Source organism: Talpa europaea (assembly GCF_964194135.1).
Source record: "Talpa europaea genome assembly, chromosome: 1".
Lineage (NCBI taxonomy): Eukaryota > Metazoa > Chordata > Mammalia > Eulipotyphla > Talpidae > Talpa > Talpa europaea.
The window spans coordinates 157,555,762-157,582,368 of NC_140073.1; the positions used below are offsets into that span (position 1 = coordinate 157,555,762).

Consider the following 26,607-nt stretch of genomic DNA (forward strand, 5'->3'; position numbering starts at 1 on the left):
ACGCCCTTTCCGGGTCCCTGCCCGACTGCTGACCTCACGGCTCGCCTGCCCTCGCCAGCCCTGCTGAGCATCCACCCTGCAGGAGCCTTCTGACTCCTCCTACGTGCCAGGACCTGCGAGTGCGGGCTGTGCAGCCAGGACGATGGGCCCGCGCTGGGCTGGGGCGCTGGGCTCAGGGGCAGTGTCTGCAGCACCAGGGGTGGAAGCTCGGGCCTCCCGCGCCATCGGGGGCTGCGCCGCAGGCTCTGGGGCCTGCCAAGCCGGCGGCCCCTGGGCGCGGGGAAACTTGGAACTAGCGGGGTGAAGAAAAAGAAGCTGAGCCCACACGGAAGGACGACGGCCGGCCGCGTCCTCTCCGTCCTTCCGGACGCTGGTCCCCGCCCGCCCGGCCCCGCCCGCCGCCCGCCGCAGGGAGCGCCCCCGACAGTCGCCCTCCGTTCGGGGCTCCCAGCGGCCCCTGCGGGCGCACGTCGCGCTCCCCGCCCTTGCTCCCGGCCCCGGCGCGGGGCTCCCCTGCCAGGGCGCCCCCGCCCCGGCCCCCGCGCCGGCCCCCGCGCCCGGGGCCCGCGGCCAGCACGCAGGGGGCGAGGGCGGCGACGGCTCGGGGCCCAGCCTGGAAGCGGGGTGCCCGCGCGCCCCGGCCCGGGCGCGGAGGCCAGCGCGGAGGGCGGGCCGCGCCCCGGCAATGTGCGGGCGGCGCGCTCCAGCCGCGGGTCCTGCCGGCCCGGCCGGCGCCCCGGGGTCCGCCCCGGCCCCGCGCGGGACCAAATGAATGGAGACGGGGGCGAGCACGGCGGCCCCGGCGCCAGCGCGCAGGCTCGGGCACGAGCTCGGCGCCCCGCCCCCGGCCGCCGCCCGCCAATCAGCGAGGGCCGCGAGGCCGCGCCCCGCCCCGGCCGCGCCCGCTGCCCTTCCGCGAGCCCGAGGCCCGCCCCGGGCGCGCGCCGCTGTCCGCGAGCCGGGCCCAAATAAAGTTCTCCGGGACTTTGAATCTTTTTTTTAAAGCGCCCGCGCCGCGGCGGCCCCGCGGGAGGCCCCGCCCCGCCCCGCCACTTCCGGTCCGCGCCGCGCGGGCGGCTGTGGGGCCGCGTCGCCGCCGGGCATGGTGTTGGGCGCCGCGCCCGCGTCGCCGGAGTCGGGGTGCCCAGGTGAGGCGGCGCCGCCGCGGGGCGCCCGGAAGGGCGGCGGCGGCCCGGGCCCCTCGGCTCTCGGGCGCGGCGCGGGCCCCGCGGGGCCGGGCGGCCAAGGTCAAGCCGGGGCGGCGGGGGCCGGGGAGGCCGGGGGGGCCGGGACGGGGGGGCCCGGGGAGGCCGGGGGGGCCGGGACGGGGGGGGGCCGGGGCGGGGGAGGCTGGGGGGCCGTGGAGGCCGGGGCAGGGGGGGGCCGGGGCGGGGGGAGGCCGGGGGGCCGGGAAGGCCGGGGCGGGGGGGGGGCCGGGGGGCGGGGGGGCCCGGGGAGGCCGGGCCGGGGGGGCTGGGGCGGGGGGAGGCCGGGGGGGGGGCCGGGGCGTGAGCGGCCGGGCGGGGGGGGGGGCCCACCGGGCCGGCGGCGGGGGGCGCGGGGTGGGGGCGGCGGGGCCCGGCTCAGGGCCCGGAGCAGCTGCGGGAGCCGGGACGGGGCGTCTCGTCCCGAGGAAGGCGCGGGCCGGGGCGGCGCGGGGCGGGAGGGCGGCAGGGCGGCTGGATGGGACACAGCAGAAGCTTCCAGAAAGGATCAGCGTGCGGCGGGGGAGCTGGGAGGGGCCCTCGGCCGGGAGGGGCGGCCGCCGGAGAGGCCCACCGGAGAGGGCCTGAGGGGTGACCCCCAGCGTGAGGCCCAGGGTCTGTGAGGCCCAGGGTCCTGGCGGCCTCCCCCTGGGGTGGGGGAGCGGGCCAGCTCCTGCTGGCAGCAACGGCGGCTCCAAAGGTCATCAGCGGCCGGATGACCGGTGTCGGCGGGACCCTGGCCAGCCCTTCAGAGAGAGGAGGGGGCTGCTCGCCTCTGCGCCCCAGTCTGGGCCTCTTTGGCAGAAAAAGCTGGTTGTCGGCGGGGGCCGGCGGCTCCTCTCCTGCCTGGGCGGATCGCCTCCACCGCGCGAGGGCCGCGGCCAGGAGTTCCCGCGAGACGGCCGGCCCTGGGTGTCCCTGCCCAGGGGACACGGCCTGATCGGGCCCCTGCAGGCCTGCCTGCCCAGGAGAGCCGGGGAGTGGCCCGTAATCTCGGACAGTGCAGGGCAGGTCCCACCCCAGGAGGAACTTAACTGGGCCAATGACAACCCGAGGAGCCCAGGCCCGGCGCCGCTCCCGAGGGCTGCTGTTCCTGTTCCCCGGCAGGCAGCGCCCGCGCCCGCGCCCGGCAGGAAAGGGGAAGCTGAGTTTTGCCCGGGCCTTGGCGGGTTCGCGAAGCCCAGTGCAGGAGAAAAAATTCTGCACCCCCTGCCTGACAGCTTGAGGAGTGATTGTTGCTCTCGTCCCTTTGTGTAGACTTCATTTTCCGGCTTCGGAAACCCCCAAATGAGGCCTGTGGTTTATCCCGAAAGCGGCTGCGGTGGCGGCGGGGCAGCTGCGGGAGAGGCGGCGGGGCTGGTTAGACCGCGGCGTGCTGGGGAAGTGAGTTTCGCCTCTGGCTTCTATGGAAACAAAACACTTGTTCTCTGCATTTCGCAGTGGCGCCAAGGGCCGGCGGAGCTGCGGGGAGCTGTGTGCCGGCCGGGCGGGGTTCCGGCGTTGAAGGGCGCCCCCGGCGGCGGGCCTGGAGCGTGGGGCTTCATTGCAGGTCCTGGGTGCTGAGCGGGCCGGTGCGCCTGGGCCCTGGCTCCTGCTCTCGGCGCTGCGGCGAGCCTCCTTCCACACGCGCTGCTTCCGCGCCCGCCTCGGCTGGAGCACTGCAGGGAGCGGGCCCTGCGGCCGGCGCACCCCTTGGCCCACGCGGGCGTCCTGACCGCGCGGCAGGAGTGATAAGCTCGCGGACGGGGTGGGGGGGACGGGGTGCGCCTTGTGCGGGGTGTTCCTGGTGAGAGGGTCCCCTGTTCCTGGTGAGGGCCGAGCCTGGCTCCGTCGGCTGCTGTGTCGGCCGCCCTGGGTGTCCCCACTCTCCGCCGCCCTCCCCCTTGGGAGGCCCCTGGGTAGACTGACCTGACGGTCCCGGGTGGGCGGAGCAGGTGTGTCCTCCGAGGGGCCCGCGTGTCGGTCCCGGGCAGGGGCTGTGGTGCCCGGGAACAGAGCCCGTGTGGGTGTGGAGACGCGCGCAGCGGCCCGGCTGTGAGGGGTGCAGCTGGGTGGGTCTCCGCGGGGGTCGCCCCTCAGGCCGGCAGCACCCCCAAGTGAGCCTGTCCATCTTCTCCAGGAGGGAAGTAGGGTCGCGGGGCCGCCCTGTCCTCTCTGGTGCGCTGAGGCTGGGGGGCTGCCGGGGGGGGGGGCTCAGGGCGGCCCAGAAGCTCGTCAGCCTGCGGCGTGTGCGGCGGGATGGCGTCTGCGGAGAACACGCGGGGGACGGTGCGCAGGTTCCCAGGCGCCGCGTTCAAAACACCAGTGGGGGGGGAATAGCGCGTTTTGGCTTTCGGGGTCTTATTCTCCAAAGCGTCTGTTTAGGTCAAGGTTTTCCTCTGGGGATTTTGATGTTTTCTTTTGAGAAAGCCGGGCGGCGGTGAGGGGGTGCTGGGGAAGCCGGAGGGAACTCTTGCACCTGGTGGCCAATTTTTGCCAAAAGAGCCCTCCCCACGAGGCCGGGCCGGGGGGCCAGGCACGCCTGTTCGCGGGCGTCGGCTCCGCGGCCCCTTCTCCCGGGCCGCCCGTCAGGTCGCCGTGCCTTCCTCCTCGGGACCCGGGGCACGGGGGCTTGGAAGCAGCCGGCGGAGAGAATCTTCTGGGGCTTCATTCTGACTTATTCTTGATGCTGCTCTGCCTGGAAATAGAAGGCACCGCGTCAGGGGGTGCGGGCGCTTATTTCCAGCTGGCTCTCCGCGTTGATGATGGCGGGCAGCCCCCGGGGCTCACGCCGGGGTGTGGTCCAGGTGGAACGTGGTCCCCAGAGGCGCCCCCACTTGGAGCTCCACCGGCGCTGGGTCCGGGGTGTGACGTGCCCGACTCTCCCTCTGTCATGTTTCGGTTCGGGCTTTGAAAACCAGGCTGGCCGAGCGCGGCGTGGACAGCTCCGGGCTCATCCTCACCGCGCCAGCTCGCGCGGGCTGGGCTGCAGGGACGCGGGGCCCAGCCGGAGCCCAGAGGTGCGCCCTGAGCCTGTTTCCGGTCTTTCAGGTGAAGGCCGCAGCGATGCTGACGCTGGCGAGCAAGCTGAAGAGGGATGACGGCCTCCGCGGGTCCCGGGCGGCAGCCGCGGCCTCCGACTCCACCCGAAGGGTGTCGGTGAGAGACAGGCTGCTGGTGAAAGGTAAGGCCGGCGGGCGCGGGCCCTGGGGCTGAGGTCTCCCGGGCGTGGCCCCCCCACGGGCAGCTGCTGCAGGCTCCGAGCGCCCGCCTGAAACTCCTGAAATAGAGCTGCCCCCGCTGGCGGCGGGGCCTGCGCCGTGGTGGCGCGGACGGCAGGCTCGACACGAGCAGCCGGCGTCTCACATGGGCTTCTGTGGGCCGTGGAGGCCCCGCAGGGGGTGAGGAGCGAGGCCCGAGACCCTGGCCTGGGGCTGCCACGCGCAGCTGCCGTGTGTCGGGGACACCGTAGTTTGCCGGTCCGGGAGGGGTGGGGCGCCTCCTCTGCTCGAGGCCGGGCTCCGCGAGGGGCTTCCTAGTGCGCGTGTTGGGCGCTTGTGCTCGGTGGCACCCCAGCTTTGTTAGCAGCCTGCCGGCAGGCCAGGCACAGACATTTGCTGGGGTACCCGGGTGGCTCGGGGAGAACTATCCCTGCTCTGAGGACTTGGGATCTGCAGGCCTTTGCTTTCGGATGAGTTTGTGTTTCTTAAGTGTCGGGGAGCAGAGAGGGGCGAGTGGGGGATTGGGCTGCCTGCCCGTGAGGTGGTCAGCGCCGTGGGGGCCCTGGCGAGGGCAGGCCCCTGGGCAGGTCCCTGCAGGAGAGCGGGTGTGCATGGGGCGCCGTGTCCACTGTGCAGCTGGGGCGTCCTCCGGGCCGCCTGCCTGTTTTCCCCCGGCCTTGCATCTTGGCTTCACTCGGCTTGGCTGGCCCCAGGGGCGCCCGGGACGAGCAGGAAGTGTGTCTTGACACCTTGGCATCGCCTGCTCTGCTGCCCAGGCCAGACCATCCGCCGCCACCCCACCCCCCCCCCCACCCCCGGGCTGCAGCTGCTCCTGGGTCGTCTGTAGAGGGAGCCAGACCCGAGGACACCAGGGGAGGAGCTTGGTGCGTTTGGAGCGGAGGCTATTTTAGTGCCTGGGAGTCTCCGCGAGGGAGGAGCGTGAGCTGACGGGGTGCACGTGGGAAGTAGACTGTGCCCTCCCCTGCGCGGCCTCGTCGCGGTTGACAGTGGCCAGGCCCCGTGTCGGCCGTCGCCGGGCAGTTCCCGTCGGCCTTGGCACAGGTGGGCCAGGTGGGTGGTCATCGCACACCCAGGGACTCTGCTTTATGGCAGCAGGACGGCCTGGCCTTGTACTGGCACTGGCTTGGGGGGGCACAGACCAGCAAACAGACCATGTGAGCAGAGCAGAAGTGCAAGTCCACGGAGAGAGACCCGAGGGAAGCTCAGAGGCCCCTGCACCTGCGCGCTGCCTGGGACTCACCGGGAGCTCTTGAGTGAGTGCTCCCGCGGCCCACTGAGGAGCGTGAGGCCGGAGCCCCCAGCTCCTGGAGTGGGAGGCCCCAGGAACTCGCAAGAGCCACCCGGGAGCCACGCTGCGCCACCCCAGGCCGCCGGGCTCCGCCCTCCACATGTTGCTGCGGAGACCAAGTTCCTGGGACCAGGGCACGGGCAGGGAATCGTGGGTGGGCAGCCGGGCTCAGGGGAGTGCTCCCCGGCCTCAGCAGCCAGGCAGGAGCCTTTGCCTCTGTCAGTCCTTGCTGAAGGTGGGGCCTGGAATTGAGGCCCATTCAGGAGCAGGCCTGGCGTTCGGGGAGCTGGCGGGATGAGTCTGTCGGGGCCTTGTCCACGTCAGCCCAGTGGCCCATGTCTCGAGTCAGTGCTGGGCTCTGGGCTGGGGCTGGGCTGTTGGCTCTTTGCGCTGCCGCCGCCTCTGTGGGTGCCACGCAGGGGCTTCCTTGGGTGGTACGGCACGTGGTCCCAGCACCGGCTTGCGTGGTGGAGGCAGCGGGCCCACTCCCTGCCGCGCGTAGAGGAGGGGCAGGAAGAGTGTTGGTGCCGTTCCCCCCCTGGCAGGCCCTGGGGGCTCCGGGTCAAGCTGACCGCGGCGGCAGGTATCCAGTGCGTCCAGCAGCGCCGGAGCCGGGGCCCCACGCGCGCACCCAGCCTTCAGACACTAGAGCAGTGACCCGGAGGGGAGACCTGCTCCCGTGGGCCTGGGGCGGCTGCCAGCGGGGCCGGGTGGAGGGTCAAGTGCCAGTGAAGCTGCCCGGAAAGTGCTCCCCTGATGTGCAGCGGGAGCGGGCTCTGCCAGCCCTCACTGCTCACGCTGACGGTGGGTGGTGTGAGGCCTTCTGACTCCTCCCCTCTCTCTTCCGGCTGCTGGGGCTGCACTGGCTTTCAGGGTTACAGCCCTGCTTCCCAAATGTGGCAGGAGCTGTGAGTGTGCAGGACCTGCATTCTGGGGCTCTGCGGGGGCCCTGGGCCTGGCTGGAGCAGTGCTGCCCCCGTGGAGGGGCTGATGGTCTTGGTTCCAGTCTCTCAGGTGAGGCCGCCAGGCCCAGGGCGGGGTTGGGGAGAGGGCTCGGCTGCCCTGCCCGGAGTTGCCCGAGGGGCGCAGGCTGGCTCCTGCCGAGAGAGAGCCACCTGCGCCCACGGTCAGCCTCCGTCTCGGTCACTCTGGCCACATGACCTGCCGAAGGTGAGCGGCCGCCGTGGCAGGCCAGCGTCCCGGGTGTGGGGCTGGGGCTCAGGACCACGACTCGCGGGGCCCTTCCTGCCACAGCGCCTCTTCCTGGCAGGGCGCACCGGCCTCTAGCCTGAACCCTGGCCCTGCAGCAGGCCTCGCCCTCATGACCTCATCCAACCGCATCACCCGCTAAGGACCTCGCCTCCCAACAGCCACGGAGCGCTTTGGGGCTCTCCCTGCTGTCCCTTGGGAGGGTCTCGGGTCCCAGGACCTCACGCAGGGTCTGCCTCACCCCCGGCGGCACGTGCGCTCGTTCGCCAGCATGTGTGCCCAACGCGGAGCCAGGCTCGGGTCTGGACCCCCTCAGGCCGGTGCCCCCTACGAGCGGCCAGTGCCGGCCGTGCTGAGAGCCTCCTACGGCCCCGGGCTCCGGGCCGGGCCGTGCCACTGTGCTCAGCGGGGGCATCGCGATCTGGTGCTTCGGTACGGCCGGGCTCCGGGGGGTCTGTGGCAAGGGAGTGTGGTTTCTCGGCAGGAAGTTGTGCAGCGCCTCTGTGCACGCTCCCAGGTGCCGCCCAGCAGGCCTGGCGGGGGCTCGAGCGTTAGGCCTTGAGCAGGTTGAGAAACCTGCGTCTCGTTCCGTCCCGGTAGGCCAGGGTCCGCCGGGCCGGCCACGCTGCTGCTTTGCCAGGAGGCCCCCCGGGCAGGTCAGGCGGCTCACGTGGCTCCCGGGCTCTAGTCCTCTTGGGTCGCTGAGGAAGGCACTGGCTCCCCGAGCCGTGAGCCACCTGCCAGCACGAAGTGTCGCCAGTCCCCGCGAGGACCCAGGCGCGCGCGCAGCTTCTGTTTTCTGCACGGGGCCCAACGGATTTGCGCGCGTCTTTACGGAAACCAGCCGTTTCCCAGCCCCGGGCTCCTGCTGCTCCGGCTCTTGGCGGGGGAGGCTGTGGCTCGCCTGTGTCAGAGGGCGCGGCGCGCCTTCCCCGGCCCCCGGCCTCAAGTGCGTGGCACTGGCGGCGGGGTGCAGGTGGTGGCACGCCTCCTCGCGCTGGAAGTCTAGACTACCCTGTGGCGTCCCCAGTCCAGCCTTGCCGGGTGCGGGCGAGACTACTTGGCGGGGCCCAGCAGCCTGGCAGCTCCCTGCACGCAGGGCCGTGAAGCCAGCCCCGAGGCCCCCCAGAGCAGCGGCAGCAGAGGCCTGGGGAGGGCGGGGTGGCAGATCCTACACGGAGCTGACGGAGTCGCCGAGTCCTGGCGTGTTGGAGGGTGCGGTCGCGGCGCCAGAGCAAATGGCAGGGAAAGTCGCGTCCCGCTCTCCGAGCGCCCGGCCAGCCCCGCGGTGTCCAGGTTCCTGCAGCAGGTACCCCGTGCTGGGGGAAGGGTGACGAGGAGCAGCTGGACCCCCACACCCTACTCCCCACCCCCGGGCACCGTGAGACTAACAGCAGCGGGTCCTGCAAGTCTCTGTGTGCGTGAACTCCCTGGAAATCTGAGCTCCAGCCCGAGGGAAGGTTTCATCAGTTCAGTTTCAGATTTTGCTCCATGTTCTGGAGGAAATTGCCCATTTAGAGCTGGTGCTTGTGTGTGGCGCCCTCGACGGACATTAACCACACTCTCTTTGTTTCCACAGAGGTTGCGGAACTTGAAGCTAATTTACCGTGTAAGTATCGCGTCCCCAGACGTAAGTGCCGGGAGATCGTTGTGTGGACGGAGCTTCTTTGGAGTCTCAGTAGCTTGGCCTTGTGAAAGCCTGGTTCCTGCGTGTGGGGGTCCTCCCCTCGCGCAGGCGGGTAGCGGAACCCTTTGCAGGCCCCGAGAAGGGCGCTGTGGCCCGTCTCCTGCGTGTCGTGCCGCGGCGCCCCCAGCGTCAGCCTCGCGCGCCTAAGTCTGCGTGCTCCACGGTGTCTTGCCCGGGCCTGTTGGAGCGAAGGTACATAAACCAGTGGCGGGCAATCGTGCTTTTGTACGTGAGGACACCGGCCTTGGGGTCCAGCAGGCGCAGGTTCGCGATGCGCCCCCCCCCAGGCGCCCCCCCCAAAGACTCGGTGGGCAGCCGCGGCCTCTCTCTGACATTGATCCCTTTTCTCTCTGTTTCCTAAGACGTCACATCTGGTGGGCCATGTAGTAGCTGTTGAATTAGGCCTTTTTAGCTGCAAGGCTGAGGATCTGTGTCGATGTGGGGGACTCTCTTCCTACCGGGACTCCAGGCTGGAGAGGATGCCCCAGAGAGCTTGCTGGGAGGCTCCGGCCAGGGGGAGAGAGGCCCCCCCAGCCTCCACCTAAAGTCGGAGCGTGTTGTGGGTGTCGTCCCCCACAGCGCTTTGGGGAAGTGCACGTTGTTTCTTGAAAGATTACTTTAATATGTAGTTTTTATAAATATAACAGGTCGGGAAAGAAAACGTTTCGTACTGTAGGTCTCGGCGAAGAATGTCTTAAAAGTCGCTGGAGTGCTTGACCTCGCATTTTCCTCTAGTCACAACGCAAAGAAAATATCTAGGGATTCAATTAAAAGGTTATCTTTTGAAACGAAAGATTCTCTTTCTGCCTGTTGAGAGATGAGCAGCACTCGCGTGTGGTCAGCTGGATGAAGCAGGGCCGGCAGCATCTGGAAACCGGGTAGTGGCTTCGCTGTACAGGTGTCTTATTATGAACGCCAGGACCTTTTCCTGTTAAGGTGAAATAAGTGACGCGTCTGTTTTCTTTCCCATCACATCTTCCCGTTGGCTGTCACTTGAGCTGTGGAAGTTCAATCCACAACCACGAAAAGCTCCACAGAGATGATTAGGGTTCACCCCGGGGAGTGTAGCTTTAGCGTCATCTGAGGAAAAGGTTTAGAAACAGTGCAACGTCACCATTGGCTTCCACACAGGATCTGGACGAAAGCCCCAGGTTTGGGAAAGTCCTGCCCCTCCGTGGACTGGCCGCAGGCAGTCAGGGGACGGCCGGGCCCTCCCCCCGGGCCGAGGGGGCACCGCAGTCGGGTTGTGCAGGCGCGGGGCTGCCCAGCAGTGCGCGGGTCATCACGCTCAGGAGGAGGCGAGGAGTGACCTGCTTGTTGGTCCGTCTAAGCCGTCTGTCAAGGCAGAGGCCCTTGCCCTGGGGCCGCAGCCCGCGGGACCGCGGGCTCCCCTGCCAGACACGGAAGCCGCCCGTCAGAGACGCGGGGTCCGAGAGGCTGGCCTCGCCCACTGGGAGAGCGCGCTCCCCCCCTCCCCCTCCCGCTAGACCCCCTGCGCTCTGCGCGACAGGCCCCGTCGGCCTTCGTGCTTGGAACGTCAGACCTGTTTGCGCTTGAGAACTGAGGTTATTTTCAGCAGTTCCATTGTTCTTGCTTCACCTCCATGACGTCTTCGTTCCTGGCGCGCCGGCCTGTTTTAGAGGGACCGGTTCCATCTGTCCCTTTTCTAAAGCGAAGGGGAGCGCTGGGTTAGGGCCAGAGCAGTGAAACGAGCAACAGCGTGAGCGCCAACCGCCCCCCAGGCATCCGTGCCTCATCCTGCGTGCTGGGGAGATGGCTTTGTTGTCCTAGGCGGGCCTGGGGGGGTGAAGCCCATTTGACTTACTCTGTGCACAGAGCGAGCGAGTGACTGGGGCAAGTCTGGGGACCTGCCAGCCTGCGTTTTCTTTACTTCTCAGCACGGAACGTGACTGTCATTTCTTTTTTTCAAAGATTTATTTATTTATACAAGAGCTGGAGCACAGACCAAAGGCGCGGGAGGGTGAGAGGACTCACCAGAGACAGAGCGGGGAGCAGAACAGGCAGACGACCGAAAGCGCTGCTGAGGGGAGCAGCGGGTGTGGGTGTCTCCGTGGCCAGCCAGGAATCGAACCCGCGCTGCGAGGCTGCAGACAGCTTCACAGCGCGGCGCTCAACCTGCTGCGCCACCACAGAGGCCCAACGTGGCTGTCATTTCTAAGCCCCCTCGCTCTTCTGGCCGGGACTACCTTTCCCTCGGCAGTGATTTTCTCAGGGATTAGTGAGGCAGAAAAAGGCAGTTGTGTGTGTGTGCGCGCGCGTGGTATCTGACAGGCCGTGATTCCGTGGGCTGAGCCTGGCAGAGGAGCAGGTCGCGAGTCAGCCTTGACCCGGCACGGGTGCCGCGGTGGTGAGTGCGCTGGGCGAGTCTGAGTCCGGGCCGTCCTGTGCTGATGGACGTTCCTGTCATGGCGCAGCTTGGCAGATACTCTCAGGCCTGTGAGGAACAACCTCCAGGAAGCTAGCCGTGCCTGCGTCGGCTCCTTCCGGGTTCCTCGGGCATTTGTTCCTGGAATACTTGCCTTTCCCAGGGCCACTGCCTGTGGGAGGTCAGTGCGGGTGCAGCCAGCTCCCCGCTGGGAAGGCCCGGCCTGGTCAGACCCCTGTGACTTGTGCCACGTGGGCGGGGTCGCTGTCGAGTCGCAGGACATCGTGTCACCCACAAAGCTGTTTCCGCTCGGGCTGTGAGGACATTTGAGGAAAAGTGCCGTGGGCACCCCGGGTGGGGGCCGACCCAGCGGGCGTGCTTCTTTGCACCTGCACCTGCCAGGAGGGCCCGAGAGGCTGCGGTGGCCAGCAGCTGGGAAGCCCACGTTCAGGTCTCCTCAGCCTCAAGCCTCCCTGAGGTGCGCTTTCTCCTCGCGGTGAGGTTGCATCATTCTTGAAATAAGCAGGAGCTCTAGCCTCGTGAACGTTTATAAGTTGAAAGAGAAACGTGCCAACTCAGAATCCGTGACCGACCCCAGGGAGGGCAGCACGGCAGTTACCCGGTTCATGGTTATCGGGGGTCAGCACAGTCCCCTCCCATGGGGCGCGAGGGCCTCTGCTGCTTTAGTGCTCCCCTCCCCCCCCCCCCCTCCCGCCACTGCCCTGGGTGTGTCCGGGGAGCCGGCCCCACGGGCGCCCGCAGCGCTCACCCCCTGCCCGCTGTTTCTTTTGCAGGTACATGCAAAGTGCATTTTCCTGACCCAAACAAGCTTCACTGCTTCCAGCTCACGGTGACCCCAGGTAACTCTCACGTTCTGTGCTGACGCCATGGCCAGGCAGCAGGTGCTCAGGTTGCCAGGTCTGTCACCTTTGGCGTGCTTTGTCCTGAGATCTGAGACTCCTGACGGGGAGGGCGTTCACAGGAAGACAGCGTGTGCGCTGCGGTCAGGCAGTCGGCCCAGCGCTCGACTCCCGGTGCATCGGAGTAAAGTCCACGACCTGACGACCGATGGCGCCTGAGTGACCACAGAGCTGGCTGGTGCAGAGGGTGTGGACTCGGGCCTTCCTGCCACTTCTGCTGCAGTGTGGCCAGGATTTAATTGCTCAGGACTCTCAGCTGCGCCCCCAGCCCTGGCGGGGCCATCTCGCAGGACGGGGAGGGCATGAAAGAGCTGCTGTGCGGGGAGCCCCTCGGCCCAGGGCCTGGCGCTGGAGCCGCAGCACACTGCGGCTGTGCTGTGAGAATGGAGAAGCGTCTGGGCTCCAGGGGCTGCAGAGGGTGACGCCCCTGGGTCCAGCGGGCCATCCGAGGGAGGCCTGTGTCCTCAATACCGCTGGGTTCCCGGAGTGGAAGCTGCCAGCTCTCTGTGGCCACTGGCGTTTGCCTGGTGCCAGGGCTCGTGGGTGCTGGCAGGGGGTGGAGGGGAGGAGCCAGAGGGCACGCGCACAGGGCCGGGGGCTTCATTTGGGAAGTGGAAGAGGAGTGAGACGCTGGGACCGCGTGTGTGGCTGACCGAGCCTGGAGGAGGGCGGGAGAGTGGCCGTAGGTGAGGTGCGGAGGCGCCCTGTGTGCCGGGCTGGGGTTGTGGGGGCGTCGCTTGCTAATTACAGGAGAAATTCCATTTCCCACGCATGCTGCGGACGTGTACAAGTCGTCGTGCCCATGTGGCAGCTCCCGAGCGACTCTGGGGCACAAGTTCAGTCTGGTGGCACCTCTGCTGGGTGGAGGCTGTGCCTGTGAGGTGACCGCCCCCGGGCAAGGCCCGGAAGGAAAGGGTGAGGCGCTGCATCGGGAAGCGCATCGCGGCCCCTGCTGTCCTGGCGAGGGTGTCGCGGCTCTTGGTGACTGGGGCACCCCATGAGCACCCCGTTAGGGCCGCTCCCTAGGCAGTGCTGGCTGCGTCTGGAGTGTTGATAGCAGCCGGGTTGGCTCTGGCTGAGTCGTCTCGCGCGCGTTTGGAGTGAAGGTATTTCCTTCCCTCTGGCTTCGGAGGGCTCTGCAGTGGCTGTGGGGTGACTCGGCCCCCCACCCTCTCCAGGCCCGGCTTGGTGTCCCCCTCGCCTCTGCCTGTGCCGCCTCCCCTGAGTGACGGGTGCTCGGGCTCGCTCGTGCTAAGCGGAGTCACGTGGATGTTGTGATGATTAGAACTTGTCAGGGGCGCCATCTCGGATGATCCTGCTGCTCTGACAGCGCCAGTGATTGCCCCACTGCACATCGGGGCTCCCCTGGGCCCGAGGCGGGTCCCGGCTGCACCCTGGGCGTGCGGGGGAGTCGGCGCGCGGCTGTGCTTCCTGCCCGCTGCCATGGGAGAAGCGCGACGGACCCGCAGCCCCCCGCTCCTGCCTAATAGCATGTTTTTTTTAAAAAATTGGAGTCGTGCTCTCCTCAGGATTGCAAAAAATGAACGCGGCGCTCCTGGTGCTGATGTCTAAGCAGCGCTGGGGCAGCTTGACCCTCGGCCTGCCCCTGGAGCTGTGGCTTTGAGGCAGAGGGGACCGTGAGCTTGAACAGCAAGTGGGTTTTTTAGTTTCGGGTTCGTGAATACATTTGTTTTGTGGAGATGTGACACCACCGCCTGCCTGGTGCTGGCCTTAGAGCGCGGCGCCCTCGAACCGAGTGCTGTTGCTGGTTGGGTCACGATGATAGCTATTTGGTGGGCTGCTGCAGTGCTCATCGTGGGCGGCTAAACCCCGAGCTTTAACTCCTGGGGCGCCCTCTACTGGCGGCACCGCCAGCAGGTCCACAGGCGGAGCCTGAGGGCAGATTCAGAGTCTGGGGCTGGGAGCTGCGCTTGGAGCCTGTAGACGCGGGGTGGTGACGCCCTCCCAGCCCCGACTCCAGGGGGCCCGCTCCGCTCGGGTGGAAGGCAGCACCAGCACTCAGCTGCCAGCCCCCGGTGCCAACAGCAGGGGCTCAGCCCTGGGTTTGGGGTTGGGTCCCCAGGCCTGGGGCGGGGCCTGGTCTGCAGGCGCCGGCACTGGGGCACAGCGGCTGCTGCTAGGCAGCCTCCCCCAGAACTGGCCTTGTCTTGGGGAGGCCAGCGGCAGTAGAGGACCAGGCAGCTTAAGCAGGCAGCTGCTTCCTGAGATACGTTGCAGGGGACACATGGGTGCTGTGCTCAGAGAAGGTTGGGGCTTCGGTGAGAGCAGGGCTGCTTAGGCCCATGTCAGGGCGGGGGGGGGGGCGCATCTGTCTTCTGGAAGGACACATGACCTGAGACTGGCCGGGAGGGGTGGGTGGCACTGGCCGGGCAGGCCCATGCGGGCGGGGAGGGGCTGCGGGCCCGTTTCTGAGCTGAGCCTGCGTGTTGGCCATGTCGTGACTTAGCGTTGGCTTTGTTGTTTTTGTTGTTTTTAATTTAAAGGATATTTTTGTCTTGCTTTGTGTTTTTTGATAGATGAGGGTTACTACCAGGGTGGAAAATTTCAGTTTGAAACTGAAGTTCCTGACGCGTACAACATGGTGGTGAGTACCCTGCGTCTCGGCCTGTCCCCCTGTGTGCTGTGGCCATCCCGCGTGGCCCCCGGGCCTGGGCTGCACACGAGGCTGTCTCCACTATGTGCTCAGAGTTTGGGGGTTACACACTAGAGTCTGGGGGCCCACCCGGGCTTGGGCAGGCGCGGGGGTAGTTCCAAGCTGGAACCCTGATTTGCTCAGTCTGGCACTGAGGATGAAAGCGTTGCATTTGGAACCATAGCTTTGTTTACAGAATTGCACCAATGGTGAGAAGTCTATAAAGCATGTGTTTGTACATTTGGGGGTAAAAGAATGACGTGTAGTTCTGGACTGTTAAGTAAATTTACACCCAGAGCCACATGTCGCTCCCTCAGAGGCCCACCTGGGGAAGATTTACACAAGTACTGCTGCGTTTTGTTTTGGCTTTGGTGGGATTGGGCCCGTTAGCAAGGCTGCAGAGAGGAGAGTGACCGCATGGACACGAGGCAGCAGCGGGCGTGTGAGGCCTGGCATGATGGGCACGCCCGGGAAGGGCCCTCCGTGCAGGCACGATGGGCTGGGGTGACAGCTGGGCCTCCTGCCACCGAGCTGTGATCTCGTGAGCTAGTGAGCGCTCGACATGACCCGTGTCCTACCGGGAAGCCGCGGCCACCGCTCGAGCAGCCTCTTGCTAGCATGAGGCAGACTTTCCCTGCAGGGCCGGGGGGCTGTCCTGGGTGTTGTGCCCCACGCATCATCTCCATCGCGCGTTCTTCTTTTAAAAATAAACTTTGAAAGACAAAGAACCTGTGAAACCGCAGACCGTGCGTGTCGCCCCCCCGGGGCAGCTGGCCTCGCACGGACAGGGCTGCGGGCAGGGCCGGCTGACCACACCGCACCTGCTGCTGGGGTGCGCTTCCAGGAACCAGGTGGCAGGCGTGGGGTAAACGGCGCTCATTTCTGCTGATTTCAGGGCTCTCCCCCGACCCCTAAATCTCCCTCTGGAGTCTGTGCTGACTGGCGTGCTCAGCGTCAGTGCCTGGAAACTTCCTTTTCAGAACCTCGCCCCAAGGTGGGGCAGCTTCTCGATTCTTTTTGTCATTTTGGGAGGAAATAAGTAGCACCCAGTGGTCACTTGAATCAGGGGGGCAGTCGCCCCGTCTCAGCTCTTCGTGTTTCTGTGAGCTGCTGCTGCGAGCGCGGCCGCTGTGGGTCGGACTGTTTGTCGCCAGGAGCTGTGAAAGCTTTGTGAGACCGCCCAGTGTTTCCTGGGTTGTGGATACTCTCCCGTTCTGCGTTCGCCTTTTCTGTCTCGTTCTGTAGGAGTTAGCCGTTTCGTTTCACCGCTGCCGTCAAATCGCCCTTTTTGTGAGGTTTTCGGGTCAGGAAATGCTGAAACTGGTCCCTGGGAGAGGGGTGCCTCACGCACACCTCCTCCTGCAGCGCGCCTGTGTCTCCAAGTCCTTTGCCTTCAGCGGCCCTGGAATCAGCTCCCAAGTGGGCTCCCGACCGTGTGTCCCCTGCGCACCCCCGTGGCCGGCAGCGCGGTCCCCTGCCTGGCCCGCTTCTCCTTGTCGACACGCACGGTCTGGCTTCCGGGGCGGGCGGGTGGGCGTCCACACAGATCTCAGCTGGAAAGGTGGGGGTCTGGGCACGCAGCGCTGATGCGCAGGGCCCCTGACCTGAGGCTGCAGCGCGGGCATGAGGGGCGGTGGGCGCCGCTGCTGGGCCGCAGGCATGTTGAGTCCACAGGGGGAGGGCGATGGCTTCGGGCCCTTTGGGTGCCGAGCCACGGCGGCATCTGGCCCTGGACACTACTGTCCCGTGACCTGGGCAGGTGCTGCTGGCTTCCCTCGCCTGGAGCAGGCCTGCTGGATGCACCTTCCTTGCTAGCGCCCCGTGAGCATGCAGGAAGCGAGATGAGTGTGCTGAGGGGGGTGCGCGCTCGGAGCCTCGGGGGCCTCTCTGGGGTGCAGGACAGTGAGCTTCAGTTTCATGTGGTGGGAGGGGTGCGGGACCAGGCGGAGCAGAGGCTCAGGGGAGCATGCCAGTAGCAGAGTGCTGCCTGGGTGTTGTAGCGAAGACGAGACTCGATGGCAACGATCTAGAAACCCTCAGCCTCAGAATACGCCACAAATGGAGATGCCAAGTGATGCACGGGAGGGGCTGCCCTCCTTTCGGAGCCGGCGCCTCAGCCCTGGGACGAGGTGGCCCCTGTGAGGGCCCCTCCCCGCCCAGCCTCCTAGAGGGAGGGCACTCTGCCCGAGTGGAAGCCGGGGCCCGCCCTCAGCCCTAGGGACGAGCAGGAGGTGCAGACGCCCTAAGCCGACCTGTAGTGTGTGGCCCTTCCGCACATGCAAGCTCCGCCGGGCCCGGCCTTGGTCAGGCCCTAGCAGGCCTGGCCCACACCCCAGGGTACGGCCAGTGGTCAGCTGGGGTATGGCTGGCTTCCCCAGTGAGGCTGGCACCCGTGGGTGAGGGTGCCGGGCCAGGGCCACCTCACGCTGTGGGCGTGCTTGCAGAGCCGGGATCTCCTTGTGTTGCAGCCTCCCAAAGTGAAATGCCTGACCAGGATCTGGCACCCCAACATCACGGAGACAGGCGAGATATGTCTGAGGTGAGTCCCTCCTGTGCTCTGTGTGTGTGCAAGGGATGTGCGTGCCGGGTATCTAAGCTCTTGGCGCCTCTGAGGCGCTTTTCCAGCTGGGCCGAGATCAGCGAGGTCTGGGAACCACCAACCACTCCCCTCTCCAAGCCCCCCCACCCCCACCCCGAGGGCTCAGCCTCCAAACCGTGTCCTCCGGTGCCTGCGGCCCTGCTGGCCAGCCCGGCAGCTACCTGGGCTCTGCCACCCCTCCCCTTGGGAAAGAGCCGGGCCCCCCTGGTCTCCGCTTGCTTCCCCATGACCCTTCCCAGCAACACTCCTGCGCCCGAGCTAAAGACATCTTCAGGGCGGGGGAGGACTGGCACCTGCAGCAGGGCGGGAGCCCGGGGCACAGGAAGAGGCAGAGCCCACAGGCGCTTGCCCAGGCGCCACGGCCCCTCTGACCCGGTCTGTCTGTTCCAGCTTGCTGAGGGAGCACTCAATCGACGGCACTGGCTGGGCCCCCACGAGGACACTGAAGGTAGGCTGAGCGCCCCGACCCAGGCCGCGGGCCCTCCCGCTGGTCACCAGCCCCCCTTAAGGACCGCCCCATCCTCGCGGCTGTGTCCACGTGGGGGCCAGGCACACGCGCTCCCCCCCCCACCTCCCCCTGCCTGCGGCTGCTGGGCAACTCGGCCCGTCCCTCCCTCTGTCCTCATTTCACTTTGGGGTTGGGGTAGGACCGTGGCCGCCATGGGCAAGAAGGAGGGTGGGCGGGGACAGTGTGTAGAGGGAGGCTGCGGCCAGGGCCACTGCACAGGCTGTTGTGGCCCCACGGCCACTGTCCGGGAGGAGCAGCCAGAGACGGGCGTGGGTCCCCTGGGCCAGGAGTGATGGCTCTGGGCCTAGGCAGGGCAGGTTCTTAGGGGACCGCCCTCCCGGGAGACGGCAACAGGAGCGCGGCCACTCATGGCCAGAGAGGATGGTCAGACGTCAGCCAACAGCCAGTGGGCGCTTAGGGGGAGAGCACAGGACTCCTTCTGAGGTTGGGGCATGGCAGGCACAGGGTCCAGGCTGCTCTGAAGTGTGGTCCCCACCACTGAGGCGGGCTGCCCTGTCCCTCCCCGCGTCTCCTGCCCGCTTCGGGTTTAGCCACCTGAGGTGGTCCTGGCCTGGGAGGGGCTCCTGCCTCCCTCTGCCCATCAGCTACCCGCAGCTCTGTGACGTCACCCTTCCCCAGTGGGCTCTGCCCTCACGCCCATCCGTCTGACCCCGGCCCCACCGGGAGGGCGGGGACAGGTGGCCAGAGGAAGCGAAGGCCCACGAAAGCCGCGGGGGCAGCGCTCTGAAGGAGAAGGGGCCTTGATGGGCTGGCGGGAGTGCCGGCGGTCCCACGCTGGGGTCACAGGTCACAAGTCAGCCGCAGGCCACCCTGGCTTGCGAGCTCTCTCTGGTGACAGTTTCTGACCTTGGAGCGCTGGGAAGCTCAGTCTCGCTTGTGGAGCTTCGAGAGCGAAATGAGGAGACTTGTGTGCAGCGACGGTCCCTTCCCTGCGCCCCGGGAGGCAGCAGGCGTCCCTGTCTGGTGGCCCGCGAGCCAGCTCTGCTGGGCGGGGCAGGCGTGGGACCCGCCCCAGGAGGGGGTGCCCTCCTCCACCCACGGAGTCGGTTGATTTTCTTCTGCGGAGAGCCGTGGCGCCAGGGACGGGGCTCGCTGTGGCCTGCGCGGCTCAGCTTCTGGCTGCGGGTTCCAAGACGGACCGCGCCGGCGTCTGACACCTGCTTTTCTGCTCTCTTCTTTCAGGATGTTGTCTGGGGATTAAACTCTTTGTTTACTGTAAGTATATTGACCCGAACCCCACGTTTTCCTTGACTCCCCTGGCTGCTGCCTTTAGCCTCTCTGGAGGGGTAGACACCCCAGCAGCCGCGGGCCTGCTCTTGCGCTCTCTGGGGTCAGAAGACACAGCAGGTCTGGAGTGACCCCCAGGGGCAGAGGGTCCCACTTCTGCCCTGCTGGGTGGCCGCCCCTGCCCCTTGGGGGGCATGAGCCACGCCCATTGCTTTGGTCTCCTTGGCGGGGCGCCTGGCCAGCCCCACTGTCTGCTCTCACCACCAGCCGCTCTGCTCCTCGGCGTCCGGCTGGGGTGTGTGGGCCCGACCCCCGGGTTTTGCATGCCCAGACCCGAAACGCCCTTCTCGGGGATGAGCTGCCAGGTTTCCTGTCCTGGGGAATACTCCACCGCGGGGCTCACGGGCAGGAGCTGTTAAGAGCTGAAAGGGCACAGCTGAAAGCTGTTGTTTGCATTTTTATGTAGCGTTTATTTCTTATGAATTTTAGTTTTCTGATCATAAAAAAAGTTTAAAAGGAATCAGCTCAGGCCCCGTCTCCAGTCATCCAGGGTCGCTTTAAAGCCGGAGACGGCGCGTTGCCCGCGCCCCTCCCTTTGGACAGTCACGGGTGAGCACGTGCCAGCTTCTCTCGGCCAACCGCTCCTCGCCTTTTTGAAAAATAGCCACATGTTGAGAGAATTTCCGTTCCTGCTGGGCTTTGTCAGCAATCAGGTGCTGCCATTTGCCCGTCAGATCCCTGTTGCCTAGTTCATAGAATGAGGGGGGCCTTGTAAGGGCGGAGCCAGCCCCCGGGGCTCACGCTGCCTTTCCCTCTCCCCAGGACCTCCTGAATTTCGACGACCCGCTGAACATTGAGGCCGCAGAGCACCACTTGCGGGACAAGGTGAGCCAGCCTGGGCCGTCCCCGCTGAGGGTGGGGAAGCCAGGCCGCGCGCTCCAGGGCTGGGCTAAGTGTGGCCTCTGTGGGGCGTGCCCGGGGAGGCTGCTCAGCATCGCAGGCAGTGTTGGCACTACCAGGTGGTAGCCCCCGCCCGCAGGCCGCCCTCGGTCCCTGTGATCCTGGCCATGCCTGCGTGTTTGGCTTTGGTCTGAAGTAATGGGCCGTGTTCGATTCCTTATTTATTTGTTTTTAAATGTTTCCTTGCAGGTCAGTGCATAAGCTCACCGCTCAGCTCAGGAGCTGTGTAGTCTTCTGTTAGGAGCTCTGTCGTGCTTTTTAAAAATCCATTCTCTCGTTAGAGGGCAGTCTGTCTTTCCCATCGACCAGTAGTAGTGCAGAAAACAGCCCTTGCACACGCTTCCTCACAGAGCGCAGCTGGGGCATGCGGCCTGGGCAGGAAATGGGCCGAGGGGCTGGTCCCCTCCAGTGTGCCCGGCACGCTGGGCCGAGCGAGCGCGCTTCACTTCTGGCCCGGCTTCCCTGTAGAATACTCACCACCCAGTGGGTGGCCCCCAGCACGCCGCCTTGGCTCCTGCGGCTCTGACCATGCTCTGAAGTCCTGGAAGCCTCGGGAGGTTCTGTGCGCCGAGCTTGGTGTTGGCATCTGTTTGTGGAGACGCGTGGGCTCTCCAAGCATGCCAGGCTGGCGTCCACCCCGACCCTGAACCCAGGGCCCGGGGACTGCCTCGGCAGGGGCTGCAGCGAGGGCCCGACGCCCGGCCAGGTGCTGGTGAGGCCTGCAGAGCCTGTGAGGGCCGCCGCAGGGACCGTGGGGGTGTGCCCAGGGGAGGCGAGCAGGCCACCCGTCAGCCGGGGTCTTGCTGAGGGGGTCCCGGGAGGCATGCTGCTCTGCCTGTCTTCACAGCCTGCCTGCCTTCGGGGTACTGCTCCACGCCCTGGCCCCACCTCAAAAGGCTGCGTTCCTGTGAAGACCCCACCGGTTGGAGCCGTGGCGAGGCCGCTCTTTGTGGCTGCCGCACAGGCCTCCCTGGGGCTGTTGGGGAGACCTGCCACCAGGCCTATCTTTATTTTTCTTGGGGCACTGCTTCCTGCTCTTGGTATGAAATCAGGGGGTGACTTGCAGTTTCGAAGCTTCCAGCTTCCGGTGGGTGAGCCAGGTCCTGCAGACCCTGGGCCGGCCCGCAGGAGCCCTCGCCATGTCCTGGCCAGAGCGGCCAACCGCTTGTGACTGACTTTAGTGGTCATTCATTGTCCCGACCTCATGATGGCCACTGAGCGGCCACGCACCCAGGACAGACCTGTGAAGGACTGTCCCCACCCCGTTCCCGTGGTGCGCACAGAGCACGGATAAGCAGGCCGGGGGTGGGTGTTGCTGTTTCATGTAGGGTGCCCAGGGCAGGCCTTTTTGCTCAGTGTGACTAGAGGTTTGCCGTGAACCAAGAGGGTATCTAGGGGCGTCCCTAGCCTGTGCAGAGACCCCTGGGGCAGCACCGTGCTGGGGCGTGCGGGGAAGAGTGTCAAGGTCAGCGGGACAGGGGGGTGATAGCGGCAGTGCCTCGAGTGGGGCCGCTCGCCGGGTGCAGGCTGTTCCTACTCCTCCAGGGTGCGGATGCTCGCATGAGAGCTCGGGGTGCTCTTGTTGCCCCTGACTTGCTGTGAGGAAGCCGAAGCATGAAAGAGGTAAAAGACTCGCCGGGAAGGGGCGGAGCGTGAGGTCTGAACCACACCCTCTGGCTCCGGGCCCATGGTCCTCATGCAGGTCCTGCTCTGTGACCCTCAGGCCTAAGGCGGGAGGCAGGGGGCGGCAGAAGCCTCATGTGGAGGGCCTGGACTGGACTGCGGCCTTTGTCCTGGGTGAGATGATAGTGCAGAAGGGGTTAAGACGAGGCAGAGGAACCTGTGGCCGCAGGTGGGGTGGGGTCGGGTGGCCATGCGCCTTGGCTGAGGCTCTCAGGACCTGGTGGTATCTCTGGCTCCTGGACTTTGCGGCAATGGCCTTGTGAGAGATTTTGCCAGAGGTATGCGGGCTTCTGTGCTGCCCACCTTTGCCATGGGCAGGCTGCCCCGTGGACAGGAGCAGACATCTTTCTCCACTTGGTCACCGCGACCTTGGGCACGTCCCCACGCCATCCAGCACGTTAGGGCCCAGAGCTGAGCTGGCCGTGTGGGGGCCGCAGTGGGTGACGCGTGGCTGGAGCACAGCCCCCCCAGGTCCTCCGCCTCTGTGGCAGTGAGGGGACCGACTGGCCACTCAGCCATGGCTGGTCCTCCAGAGCCCGGCCTTGACGCCCAGCCAGACCTCACTGTGCGCTCTCATGTTGGGGCTCACCTGCCACCTGACAGGACAAAGCAGCGGGCCCCACGGGACCTCAGTGGCCTGGCGGTTGTGTTGCAGGTGTGGCTGTGTCCGGAGCCCCATCTGAGAGCCCCTGAGGTGCAGGGAGACCTCGGATGGGCAAGCTTCTGTCACTCAGGGCCCTTGCTTACTCCTGCAAGACAGGCATTTGGCTTCCAGCCCTAGAGCAAAGCTGGGCACGCACCTGACTGGGGCACTCCAAGTCTGTGCCACCCTGCTTTGCCTGAGGGTCAGTCTAGACTGCCGGTGGCCTCTGGTTGAGGCCCAGGAGGACTGTGTGGCTCTGGGGCAGGGTAGCACCTGGCAGTGAGATCCCAGAAAGTCATGCTGGGGAGAGGGCTCAACGCAGAGTCTTCCCTGGGGCAGCCGCCCTCACCCACACCTACCTGAGCCTGGCCTGGCCCGTGCGGACCTCGGCCCCACTCTGGGCCTCACTGCCCCATCCACACAACGAGGGGGCTGGTGGCCCCTTCTGTCAGCTTGGTGTCCTCGTCCCGCCCAGGCGGCCCCCAGGAGAGGACGGGCGCCGAGCGGGTCCCGCCTGCCCCTCACTAACTCACCCCGTCCTCCCTCCCCCGCAGGAGGACTTCCGGAACAAGGTGGAGGACTACATGCGGCGCTACGCTAGATGATCGGCGGGGCGGCAGCGGGCTGTGTCCCAGCCTGTCTCCAGCGGCAGCCCGGAGGGAGCCCTCCCCGGTCCTCGCGCTGGGCCGTCCCGCCCCGCGGCCGTGTGGTCTGAGGAAGACCCTCCCGGACGGCCCTTGTAGACGGCGACGCCGCATAAATACAGCAGCACGTGTGCTTGGGGTCTAACGCGTTGTCTGCTTCCCTAACCTGTCCGCTCTCTGAACCTGCTGTCGGGCCGCCGCGGGGCCTGAGGAGGGGGATGAACTCGAGCCACGGCCGGAGCCCGCTTCTTCCCTCCCCGGCAGAACCAGCCCCCGCGCCCGCGGCGCCGACGCCTGCCCGGCGCAGCTGCGTTTGCACGGGCCGCGGCCCCGGGGCCGGACGCGGGGTCTGGCCGCTCCGGGAGCTCAGTCACTCACTGTAGGTCTCTTACTGAAATGCGTATTTTATTTAATGTAAGTATATTTTGGAACAGATTTGTAATTTGTACAATTTAATGCTTTAATTATTTTTTTCTATTCTCATTTAGTTTGTACTTTCATTGTTATAGAGCAGACAGAAAGGTGCTGGGTCCCGCAGCTCTTGCAGAGAAATACAAAGGAAACACGAACGGCACAGCAGCCATTCTGTCCCCGCGCAGCGCGGGGCGGGCCCCGAGAACCAGCTCTCGCGTTCGGGTCCGGACGGGGCAGGAAGTTCCGGGGCCCTTTGACAGTGGAGCTGGAGGATTTACAGAAAGGAGAATAGAGAAAGCTGGGGGGTCTGGGTGCCCCCGCTGCCGGGAAGCTGGCTAGGCCCAGGGGCGCACCGTGGCAGAGCCCGCGGGCCTTCTCCGCTGCCGCGGCACCCGGCGCCCGGGGGTGAACTCGCAGTCGGTGGCCCGGCAGCCGGACGCGGTCGTGTCGGTGCGCAGGAGCGAGGACGCAGCAGCAGCGGCTTCCTCTGGTGTCTGGGCGACCGGACCAGTGAGCAAGTACTGGGCGAATGTGGGCTCGGTCCCGCGCCGCTGCCGGGCGCTCCCGGGCACTGGCAGCTCTGGGCCCTGTGCGGCCCTCCCCCACCCACCTGCCCTGCCTGATGTGTGGTCAGCAGCGAAGGGTGGGGCCCTGTTTCTGGCCCGTGCTGAGGAATCGTGTCCAGCAGACTGAGGGCGGCTGCCTCGTGGGCCACACCTCTGCTTGGAGCGGGGGGCAGGGGGCTGGGTCAAGGGCCCGTCCCGGGGCACAGCAGCACCCCCTCCTGAGGTCTGAGGGAAGCCACCCGCTGGGCACAGGTCCATGTGGTGTCGGGAGGCCACAGCTGGTCTGCCCAGGCCCAAGGCACAGCAGCCACCACTCACAGCCACCCATGGCGGCCCCAGGTGCGGGATGCAAGGCAGAGCCCATGATGCGGGCAAGCATCTGTCGGGTCCGGCCAGTCTCCACAGACGGCGTTAGCACGTGCGGCTTGGCTCACTCGTTCCCGCCACCCAGCCCTGGAGAGCGAGACTGCCACTGTGGACAGGCCACATGCCCCTGTCAGTCTCTGGGGACCCCAGCTCCTGGGCCCTTTGCTTCTTGGGGCTCCTCCCCGCTGCCAGGCCGAGGGAGCATTCCCGGCTCTGGTGTGTGCCCACCAGCCAGATGAGCGCGGGTGGGACCCGGTCCCCAGCAGGCAGGGCTGCCAGGGAGACGTCGGGGGCAGGCCCGGGGGCACAGTGCTGCCAAATGTTGGCACGTCCCCATGTGCCACTGATTGGGGTTTGTTAAGGCAGCTGTGTGTGGTGGTCCAGCGTGGGGTCCCCTCATCTCTCAAGCATTGCACCTGCAAGACCCCTCCCCTTCAGTGTCCCGGGGTCAGAGCACTGCCCTGAGGCGGAGCCCCACCTGCCTCTGCTTTTGTACCCTCCTGGCTCTGGGGGGCCGCCCTGCCGCTGCTGTGGGGCAGGCTGGCGCGTGGGAACTCCTGGGAGTGGCTTACCTGGTCTCCCCCAGCGGCCAATGAAGTCGGCCATGCACCTTCCAGGGAGGCCACTGCCTTAAAGACACTTCTGTGCAGCCCGCGTCTTGCTGGGCCCGCTGTCTGCAGCAGCTCCCACGTTTCAGGTGGAGTCTGGGAAGGACCCTGCCTGCTGCCTGCCGGTGACGGATGTCACAGTGCCCTGCACGCTTCCCGCCTTCAAGTCCCTCCCTGGGGATTTGCACACCTGTCTGGAAAGACGTTGGGGTGCAGGAGGCAGCAGCCTCCTCGCCTGTGACCTTCCTAGGACTGGCAAGTGGGAAGACTGACTGGCAGGGCCGGGGAGGGCCCGGGAGCCCCGGCTCACCTGGAGCAGGAGGCAGCACGGGAGAGGGGCACAGCTGTGGCACTGGGGGGGTGGGGGGGGTGGGAGCAGGCCCGACAGCAGCACTCCTGGCCCCGAGAGGAAGAACGTGAAGAAAGGGAGCTGGGAAGGACCCAAGTTTGGCAGGAGAATCGTTTCTGAGAGAGCCCTGAAGCTGCGTGAACGCCAAACGAAAAGTCCACGCCAAAGCCAAGTTTATATAAACCCGAAAGCCCTCAGAGGAGGGCCCCGCTACCCGTCGGGGCACCCTGCGAGCCACTTGTTTCCTGCAAAGCCGCGAAGGCTGAGAGGAAGTGACCTGCCGCTGCTCAGGCGCAGAAAAACGTCAGTCACGGGTTCTGTATCCCTCAAACTTCAAAAATGAAAGTGAAATCAAGATACTGGCAGGGAAATTCTTTAAGAATGTGTCGCTGGCAGAGCTGCCCGTCAAGATGGCCGGAGGGAAGTCTGCAGCCAGGAAGGTGATGATGGAGGCGGAAGTCTTCGTAAGTCGTAGGGGATTCATCTGATGAGACGAGAGAAGGTAGGGAAGTCAGTGCGGGGGAGGCTTCCTCACCTCCATGAACGTGATAAACGTGCAGAGACCGGAAGCCGCGCGCAGTCTCCCCGGAACGGCCTCGGAGCCTGGGGAGCAGTGACGGGGCCAGCAGGTGCGACCGCGGGCAGCTTGGCAAAGAACGTCTCGAACTTTTCTCCCTCATAAAAGCAACAAAAGGCAAAAATTCTGTCAGCTCCTTTAGAACCGGGGAGATGAACAGAAGTCACCCACGGAGCAGCTGTTCAGTCTCAGAACTGAGGCATGATACCCCCGGGCCACCCGGCATGCCCAGCCCCGCGGCAGGAACAGGCCAGCAGGCGGGGGGCGCCCCCTCGCAGCCTCCCTCCAGGGCTGTCAGGAGCAAACCAGTGGCCGTGGGAACCACCTCCTGGGCCTCGCCCGCTGGACAGGTGCTGCCAGGCTCGAGGGGCAGCCCAGTGGCCCCAAACCGGTTGTTTCCCTACAGGAACTGAGCGGCCCCAGAACGAGGTTAAGGACTCCAGTTACAATAGAATAAAACCCCCCAAAGATGTTTAAGACCTAGAGGGGAGGGAGGGGATGGGGGAGGGCGGGCCCAGCACCCTGGTGGGAGGCCCCGGGGGCTGGAGGGCTGGAGGGCGGCCCGGCCAAGCTGATGCTGACAGTAGCAGGCTGGGCTCCGACGCCCACACAGTCCAGGGGCGCGAAGTCTGACTCGCCTTCCCGCGCGGGTGGCCGCGCCGTGTGCTGGCTCGGGGAAGCCCGCGCCTCCGCCGAGGCCGCTGCGGGAAGGGTTTCTGCAAACGTTGCCGAGATGGCCACGTGGGCGCGTCCACGCCGCAGACGCCAAGTCAGGTGCGTGGAGACCAGGGGAACTCCAGGGCCTGGGAAACAGCGGCGCTGCCGTGGGGCGCCAGGTCTTCAGCCAGAGCTAAACACACACGCACGCCCTGG

The 26,607-nt window shown here is 66.3% G+C and overlaps 1 protein-coding gene across 4 annotated transcripts; it reads left to right on the forward strand.

The window, feature by feature from the left end:
• Positions 1-1,102: 1,102 nt before the first annotated feature.
• Positions 1,103-22,987, forward strand: UBE2F (ubiquitin conjugating enzyme E2 F (putative); the record flags this gene model as incomplete). 4 transcript variants are annotated; one of them, XM_084242436.1, is made up of 9 exons in its annotated part: positions 1,103-1,148; positions 8,503-8,532; positions 11,791-11,856; positions 14,454-14,521; positions 17,038-17,108; positions 17,559-17,616; positions 18,880-18,912; positions 19,747-19,809; positions 22,765-22,987. In XM_084242436.1, 9 exons carry the CDS (start codon positions 1,103-1,105, stop codon positions 22,813-22,815), a joined length of 486 nt encoding a protein of 161 aa, XP_084098562.1. In that variant the 3' UTR covers positions 22,816-22,987. The 4 variants fall into 4 exon arrangements, with proteins under 4 accessions (XP_084098562.1, XP_084098561.1, XP_084098564.1 ...); XM_084242435.1 differs by lacking the exon at positions 1,103-1,148 and adding an exon at positions 4,251-4,368; XM_084242438.1 differs by lacking the exons at positions 1,103-1,148; positions 19,747-19,809 and adding an exon at positions 4,251-4,368.
• Positions 22,988-26,607: the final 3,620 nt, after the last annotated feature.